Below are 9,183 nucleotides of genomic sequence, written 5' to 3' on the forward strand. Positions count from 1 at the left end.
ATGCATCGTTCTGACTAATCCTTGCTCCCTTTGTGTCGCTGCTGCTCAAGCGGCTGATGCAAGGCAAGCGTGAAGCACCGGAGTGCTCTGGGAAGAAGACAGGCTTGCAGGCACCTTGCCTTTGGGAAGGCAGCTCCAGCAGGACCTGATGCCAGAGGGATGGCCTTCCCTATAGAGCATGCTGGCCCTGAGACAGGGAGTCCTGCAGCCCTGCAGGCCGCATTGCTGCTACTTAGACAGACACTCTTCAACAGGAAAGGTTCTGCAACAGGACTGGGACAGCCACAGGAATGCCAGCCTCTTCACCCAAAATGCTGAGGACACTGGCAGCCCTGTGGCAGCACCAAATCCACCCTCACTCTGGCCTTGGCAGGAGACCCCTCATCACCCCCAGAAGCACCTCAGCAGAACAAGCCTGGTGGGCTGTGTGGCACCAGCAGTGAATACACAAATTACAGGGGTGTTAAAGCCAGTTGATGCCTTTAGCAGTCAAATCCGAGGTGACACTGACAGGCACATCCAGCGGGCTGTGCCTGTCATCTGCTTCTGCTCCAGGCTTCAGCTACGTTATTCCTGCAGTGGGTCTTCCTGGGGCCCAGCAGTTTGACGTCAGCATTACTGTGCCTGTCGCTGCCCAAGGTGCTCTCACAGAGCCATTTCAAGCCTATTCACGTTATTTCCTCGCCATATGTTTGCACTAAAAATAGTTGCAATACAAAGGGATAATCCTGCAAGGCCATGGGCATTGCCACCCTCCTGTCTGACAGAGGAGATCTCTGCAGTGCTGTGAGCGCTTCCCCAGGACAGCGACCCTGTTCCTCATCCTTGGCACTGTGGCTGTGTGTGGGCAGCAGGCAGGTGTGGCACAGCCTCCAGCCCCAGCACAACACGTGTGACGAGGCTGTGACGCTCTTGCAGGGGACATCTCCTGGGTCCCTTCTTATTCAGCTTATGCTGTGATTTTGTGATCACTTAAAACCCTCTGGCTGGCTGTGATAATCTTTAACTGGTGGCACTGGGACAAGAATTTACCTCTTCATTTTCTTAGACATAACTGCTATCTCACTGCAGTTTCATTTTACAGTATGGTAATACGCTATCCAGGAAAATCTTGCTACATCCTAATTTATCCAGTAGGCAAATTCCTTTTGGCTAATAAAAGTGCTTGCACAGGAAGCTCAAAACCCAGCAGCAATTAATTATTGACAGAGCATGTGAATTAGAGATAAAAGAAAAGTCATTCTTTCTCACACACAAGATAGTAAATAAATTTAATTATTGTACTAGAAGCAAGGGATCTTATTCTGTATTAAGTTTTATTAGCTGAGACATTTAAAAGCATGTCATCATAACAAAAAGGTCCTGTGTAATCCGAGCTGTGCCGCTCCGCACACGGCTCTGGAGTGAAAAGGCTTAATTGAGCAAATGGGAGCAGATGGCTTCTGAACAGGCAGGTATTGTGCAGGTTTAGTGTCAATTAGCTTTGGGCTACATCCGCCTATGGCAAATTGTCTGCATAATGTGTCACCAAGGCTGACTTTACATTTTGGGTGCCCTCCATGGCCAGGGGCTGAGAAGAAACAAAGCCAGAAAGACTTGTCTGAGGGTCACACAGGAGTGACAGCATCCCTCCTCCTGCATGTCCCACCGACACAAGGTGCCCACCCCTGCCTGGCCCTCGCTAACCCCCTGCTCTGCTTCTGCACAGGAACGTGATGCCCAAGACGCTGGATGGGCAGATCACCATGGAGAAGACCCCCAGCTACTTTGTGACCAATGAGGCCCCCAGGCGCATTCACTCCATGGCCAAGGACACGAAGCTGATCGTGGTGGTGCGGAACCCGGTCACCCGGGCTATCTCTGACTACACACAGACTCTCTCCAAAAAGCCAGAGATCCCCACCTTTGAGGTGCTGGCCTTCAAGAACAGGACTCTGGGGCTGATTGATGCCTCCTGGAGTGCTATCCGCATTGGGATTTATGCCCTGCACTTGGAAAACTGGCTTCAGTACTTCCCCCTCTCCCAGATCCTGTTTGTCAGTGGTGAGAGGCTCATCACTGACCCAGCTGGGGAAATGGCCAAGGTCCAGGACTTCTTAGGCCTCAAGAGGATTGTGACAGAGAAGCATTTTTATTTTAATAAAACGAAGGGGTTTCCCTGTCTAAAGAAGCCAGAGGACAGCAGTGCTCCCCGGTGTTTGGGCAAGTCCAAGGGTCGAACTCACCCCAAAATAGACCCAGACGTCATCCACAGACTGCGGAAGTTTTACAAACCCTTCAATGTCATGTTTTACCAAATGACAGGCCAAGATTTCCAGTGGGAGCAGGAAGAAAGTGATAAGTAGAACCACAAAATCAGGAAAAATTTTTTTTTGTTTTTGGGATGTGAATCATCATTTCAGACCCAAAACTCTCTTGGGGCTAGAGGCTCAGCCCTGAGTGTAGCAGGCTCTTGTGTTGTCAGGGCTGCAGCAGAAGTCACCCCACATGTCCAGTTCAGGAACTCTAGTGGCCTGTCACCTTGGGCTGCTCTCCCCACGGTGCCACTGGGGGTCAGGGGCAGGTGGGAGGAGGAGGAGGAGGGGAAGCAGGGATCCTCAGGGTGATGGGGCACTTTGTGTCACCATTTCGCTGCTGGTGTCCCCCTTGCAGCCAGGCAGGCAGGACCAGACCTCGTGCCATGGCAAGCTGGGCAAGAGGGTGGCTCCCAAAACCCAGCACTGGGACAAGCCCATAGATTTGATTTCTCCCGCCCTGCACTTTAGTTTTGCCCAAACAGCAGCATCTGATCTGGTAAATTCAGGCCTTGTGTACTCATATGCACACTGGTCTTTGTGTGTGGAAGGAATAAAGCCAGTTATGCTGCAAAGGAACTATGTACAGGAACTTCATTTGCACCAAACGTTTCAATTACTTCTTGCACTAAAACTAGAATTTACCAAGTGCCACAGACACCTGGCCTCAATTCTCCTCTGGCTGACGGGTGCCCCTCCACTGTCGGAAGAGAGTAGTTCCTTCTTTGCTGAGAAGCTCAGTGAGATTGGCACTGGGGTCCCTCCAGGCCTCCACCCTCCTGGAAGCTGAAAGAACATTCCCAGGCTCCCCAGGAGTGAGCCAGGCTCCCACTGCCCAGCCAGGATGCCAAGGCACGGTGTGGTGCCACATGTGTCCACACAGCACCTCCTGGCCAGGCTGTGCCATGCCCTGCTCCATGGTTTGGAGCCAGGTGTGGCCAGGGACTGATGGGGTGGCTGCAGGGGGGACACCTGGGGACAGTCAGGACCCCTGGCACTGCCATTCATTTGCATCTTGAAAACGCAATCCCTGCTGCTTGCTGTGGACAGCTGGGGTCGCAGAACAGGGAAGCAGCCTTCATCTTACTTCAGAATTAAAAAAAAAGCAATTAATTCCCAGGGCAAGTGCTGCTCAGCGCACAAAACCTGTGCATTTCTAGTGGAAATGACCAAGTCACCCAAATCTGCAAATCCTGGCAGAAACTATAGAATAAACTTACACCCCTACTCAATCCCCCAGTGTCATGAGAGCTGTTTCCTGGGCCCAGCAGACAACAAGAGCAGCTCTTGCACACAACTGCACAGTTCCACCTCCACTGCTGCAGGAAACTAGGCAGAGGGGAAGCAAAGGTGAAATGCAGAGCTGCTGAAACAATCCCTCGCATGGTGATTTCTGAGGGCACTTGAATACTGCTGGCAGCTCTCTTTGCTCTGATGAGGGCTGAGACTACCTCCAACTTGGGGTGTAGCCACATGAGAGCCCCCTCCCATTGGGCAGGTCCCCAGCAGAGGTGCAGGATGGGGTTGCTGTGGGAGGACCAGGACTCGGTTCTGATTAAGGTGAAAGAACTCCCTACACCTGCACCAAGCAGATGAAATCACTGTTGCATTCCAAGGGTGACAAGCTGACCCTGCTCAGGGTTCCAGGGCCTGTCGTGTGGCTCATGATGCCATGAAATGGTGCCGGTGCCTTGGACTGGATGAGAAGAGCTGAAGCCATTTGGACCATTTACTACGTGGCCCATGCTGGAGGGGCACTGCGAAGACCCTGCTGGCATCACGTCAGTTCCCATCAGCCTGGTCAGATTTAAAAACAGCTCCTGATATAGCACAGTTTTCACAAACCCACAAACTTCCAAATTACTACAGGAAAATTGGAAGTATATAACAAGAATAATCTTACGGTGTTTCACACGTTATTAAAATATCAGAGCAGGTCCTACATGAAACCTGTTGTTGCATAATTTGGTGCAAATTGCTCAATGGAGGACAAGGGGCTCACGGCCCAGCTCCCCCTCAGCAGAGGGATGTCTGGGGATGTCAGCCTGTCTGCAGAGTGCTGCACCCCAGCATGGTGTGGGGCTGAGCACTGGGGCTGCCTGATGGAGGGGCTCAGCTCCGGGGACGGGGGCTCCTGCGTGGGCTGGGGACGCGCTGCACCCCCCACATTCACTCCCCTTATTTCTGCCATATACTCAGAGGTTTATTTTTTATACCAGACGCCATCTGCAGCTCTGCAGGAGCTGATGGGTGCCCACAGAGAGAGGGGACCCTGCTCCCCTGCCCTGAGTGCCTGCTCCATGGACACCAACCATTCAGCATGGTGCAACAGGACCCTCCAGCCCCCCAGCCCTCTCTCCAGGTACAACCGTGGTGCTACCAGCACTGCTGGGAGGGAGCAGGGACGTGCCAGTCACCCTGCCGTGGGCTGGGGGCATGGGGACTGGGGTGGGGGTGCTGTTATTTTGTTTCGTTCTTTGGAAATGCACCCCATGTATGCCCCACTGCAGCTGGGGATGGATGGGGGGATTGTTTTCTATCTGGCCAGAGAAAGGCCTGCCAAATGAGAGTCAGGTTAATAACACTTTTTTTAAAAAAACTATTCAAATGTCAGCATTAGAATACACAGGAAATTGAATTTTGTATTTGGTTTCAATTAGCAAAGCATAAATTATATTTAATTTTATACACAGACTGAGTGATTCATTGTTCTGGAAAAGCTGGTACTTTCTGGTTCAGAGACTGGAAATGGAGAGTGGGTCTGTTCTGAACCTTACTTGCTGTGCTGTCACTGCCTCCCCAGCGCGTCTCTGTCTGTCAGTGTCTCTGTACCTGAACGATGTGACTGTCCTGAACTGAACCCTGGAACCCCCAGCACTAAACAATAAATCATTGTAGCAGCTGCATTTCTCGGCTCCGTTTCTCTTGGCCCCCCAGCAGCACCAAGACCCCACGAGCGGGAGCCACGAGAGGACAATGCTGGCCGTGACCTGCCAGCCCAGCTGGCTGCTGTGACCTGTCCCACAGCCCAAGGGGCTGCAGAAGGCACTCGCTGCAGCCAGGAGCAGGAGCAGGAGCACCTGGGCCAGCCTGCAGGTCCTGCTGTAGGGGAGAGCTTTCCTCACTGACCTCTCAGTTTGGGGTGCACCTCACAAGGTCACAAAGAACAAATCCCTGAGTAATGCCTCAGAGATTTCACTTGCTGCTGACTAAGGATAAGTCAATGGCTAATAAAAAGAGAGGGCTGAGAGAGGGCTGGCTGCCAGGCAAAGAAATTAGGAGGAAAATTTTTTTATCTTATTTTGTGTGCACAATTTCCTGCTTGTTTGAAAAGAGGTTATTTCACAGCACGGTCCTATTGTGTCATCTGATAAAAACCACGGAAAAACTTTTATCGACAAAATTAGGAAGTAGTGAACTATAAAATTGCTAATTATTTTCTAGTAAATTTACTTTTAAATAACTTTAGACACCAATTACAGGCACCATTAAGCACCATTAACACTGGGTGTATTTACCAAACAAGGATGGAATACTTATTCAAATCAAGATCATTTTGGTGTAGATTCTGCTGTTTGGAAAGCAGCCCCTTCTCACCAGATATTTAAAAAGCCATCAGAAGATCAATTAGGAACCTCAGGTTTGTAATATGTGATTTGTGGTGTGATGTAATTCAGCCCTTGAAGAAAACACCTGTGAACAGGAGCAGCCCCGGGGCCGGCGCCCACCCTCCTCCCGCAAACACCAGGACTCCACTCGCTGCTGTGCGGACCCAGCAGCCTCTTGCAGCCCCTCCATCCCTGCCCCGAGCGGGGCTGAGCCCCACGGCCGTGCCCGGGGAGCCGGGGCTGCCCGTGCCCCATCAGCCGGGATGAGTCCGGCGCACGCCTCGTCATTGCAGGTTGCCAAGCGGCTGTCAGGGAGCTGCTGCAAAGCTGCTGCCTGCTCCCACTTTCCTGCTGTCATCTTTGACATCCTCATTATTTATTAACTGCCCGGTACCCAACAGGCTGCCACTGGTGCAGAGATGCTCGGATTATGCAGGTTCGATATGCTGCCTGCCTCCAAGGTCACGTCCTCCAGGATGTCTTGCAAACCAGATTGAAGAGGTACCAGCAAAGATGCAACATGTTCTGTATTGCTGATGCCAGATTTCAAACAGAGCCTTTGAATAAGGATGACTTACTACACAGCATCATAGAATAATGAAATTGTTTAGGTTGGAAAAGGTCTCCAGGACCATTAAGTCCCACCATTCCCCAGCACTGCCGAGGCCACCACTAAGGAATGTCCCCGAGTGCCACATCTACATGGCTTTTAAATGCCTCCAGGGAGAGTGATTTTACCACTGTGCTGGGCAACCTTTCCATGTAGAAATTTTTGCCCTATTATCCAATCTAAACTGGGCCTGATCCCGAGTTGGTTGGTTGTCTTGTATGTGCTGTGTGATGGTACTCACAATGATCTGGTCCTTCAGCGTCCTCAACACCAGGGTCAGACTGACAGGCCTGTAGTTCCCTGGAGGAATTCCGTGCCCTTCAGGACTCCCAAGGAAATCTTCAGGACTCCCAAGGAAATCTGTCAGCCAGGCTCCTCAACAGCTCAGCCCGCTCTCCAGCTATCCAAGGAGGCAGTTCTGTGACCCCCTCCTTACTCCCAAATGCTACCATTTTGGGTTCTCTGTGCCCGAGATGGGCTCTGACAGATGGTGATATCAGGCCCTGCTGCTCGCTGCTCTTCTCATTCCTGCTTGCAGCTCAGAGCAGTCTCTGCACCAGTGCCAGCGAACACAGGGCCCAGAATGTCAGGAGAGAGATCCAGCAGCAGCTTTCCTGTGGGACATGGGGTTTGTCTTTACACCTGAGCCCAGGGGGATGGCAGGGTGGGGGTTATTTAGCTGCCACCCTGCAGTGACCTGTTACAGCTTGGCCAGCAGGAATCCCCCTGACCTGGGGCACTGCCTCTGAGGCACAGCACTGTGGCATTGGAACCCTGTGCCAACAGCCTGTGACATCCTAGGCAGAAACAGCTAAACAATCTTTCACATCCCAGATTTCCTGGGGCCCTGTGCTTGGAGTGTTTTTGTTTTGCTGACCTCAGAAACTCTCCCTCTATGAGTCACTTGCTGGGAAAAAGATATGATTAGAAAATTTTTGGTGCCCTTTAAGAAGCTCTTCTAACTTCCAGTACAGGAAGAAATATTTGAGGGTCATATCACAATTACTTTATACCACCAATAGAGATACTTTGAAGGTTTTAGCTACAATATAAGAACTAACACCAGATACCAGCACTTGCCCATATGTACCCTGTCCAAGGACAGAGGCTGGCAGATGTATCTACAGATTAACAGATTCCTGCTTTCACCTCTGCTGTCCCACTGCCCAGAAGGAGCAGGGTCCAGAGGGAGGGTCCCTGTGTGCACAGACTTCAAGGAAATGGGAATGGAGGGAACTGGATTTGTTGCAGCACCTCATTTGTGACTGAAGTCATTATGTGCAGAGAGACGTACGGGTAGCTGAAAGACAGAATTAATATAGTAAGTAATCCTCTCCTTTTAGCATATCTTTCTGCATGAAATAATGGTTTAATGTCTAACTTTTCTAGGCACATGCTTTTCCTCATAACAAACACTTATATGAGATGCAGCTATTTATGTTTCAAGGCAAAAAGTGTGGAGTGTAATGGACTCTACTCTGACTATCCGCCCATGAAGAAATTTCACTGTATCGTGGGAAATGAGGAAAAACATTTTATTTGGAGTCAATTTCTTTCTTTTTAAGCCATTCTTATCTTTCTGCCTTGTTCTCTGTTGGAAAGGATATTTGCTAGCTCTGAGCAGCCTCTCCTGTTTGCAGGGCATCCCCAGCAGGGCACCCCTCACAGGAGGTAAACATGCCTCCAAAGCAGGGTGGGTGGCACGTGGTGAGTCCAGCTGCAGGAGTCCAGCTGCAGGAGTCCAGCTGCAGGAGTCCAGCTGCAGGATCTGCAGGACCTGCTGGCCCCGGGGCAGGGCACTGCTCTCCCCGACTGCAGTGCCTGACCACGGCAGCCCTGGCTGCTCGGACCTCAGCGAGGAGCTCCCGGCTCCTGCGCTCCTTTTCCTCCCAGGCTAAGTCCAGAGCAGTGTGGGACAGAGATGTGTCTCATATGGACACCTGCCTCCAGGGTGTTGCTCTCTGTGGTCACCAAGGCAGATCCCACAAACACCCAGCCCACGAAGGAGCAATGAGGTTTTCCCTGGCACTCATCCAGATGATGCAGGACATGGCTGTGTAAGGAAGGCAAACGGTACATCTGGCAATTTTCCACCCAACTGACAGAGATAAACAGGTATAAATATACCTCATTAATAGTGTAAGCATCCTTCAAAGCTTTTGTGGAGAGGCTGTGGGGCCAGCATGTGGCAGGGGCTGGTGCTGCTACTGAGGGACCTGAGCACCAGGTACTGCAGAGCCACCAGGCCCAAAGCCCCTCAGTAGCAGAGACAAAACAAAGGTTGGCAGTGGCAAAGGCAGAGACACTTCCCGGGAACAGGAGAACCTGGGAAGCCATAAGTGCACCTGGGAGCACAGCTGAGCCATGCTCTCCCAACCTCTGTGGTCACTGCCAGCTCAGCTCTGGCAGGTCAGCAGGTGCTCAAGTGTCCTACCCCAGGCACTGACATCCATCCCTCTCCCAGGGAACCCTCTGCAGCGCCCAGCAGTGATGAGCAGGTAGACCTGGCTGGGTTTCAGCCCTAGTACAACAAGGGAAAGCTAATGGCAGGGTTTTGCCTTGATCTAAGCAAGTTACTGCAGGATAAATTGCAGTTAATGAAAAGAGTGAGGAATAGGCAGGTCATGGGGGTGACCTCACACACCTCTTTGAAGGATTTTTTTCTCAGAGA

The 9,183-nt window shown here is 51.4% G+C and overlaps 1 protein-coding gene across 1 annotated transcript in view; it reads left to right on the plus strand.

Annotated features, from left to right (window-relative positions):
• The window catches only part of HS3ST4 (heparan sulfate-glucosamine 3-sulfotransferase 4), a 55,089-nt gene extending 49,889 nt beyond the window's left edge, over positions 1 to 5,200 (plus strand). The window contains exon 2 of the mRNA XM_086854097.1: positions 1,709 to 5,200. Coding sequence (XP_086710223.1) covers positions 1,709 to 2,345 — 637 coding nt within the window. The 3' untranslated portion in view covers positions 2,346 to 5,200. The remainder of the gene's footprint in view (positions 1 to 1,708) is intronic.
• The last annotated feature ends 3,983 nt before the right edge of the window (positions 5,201 to 9,183 follow it).

The sequence above is a fragment of the Cyanistes caeruleus genome, chromosome 17 (assembly GCF_971803275.1).
Source record: "Cyanistes caeruleus chromosome 17, bCyaCae1.hap1.1, whole genome shotgun sequence".
Classification (NCBI taxonomy): domain Eukaryota; kingdom Metazoa; phylum Chordata; class Aves; order Passeriformes; family Paridae; genus Cyanistes; species Cyanistes caeruleus.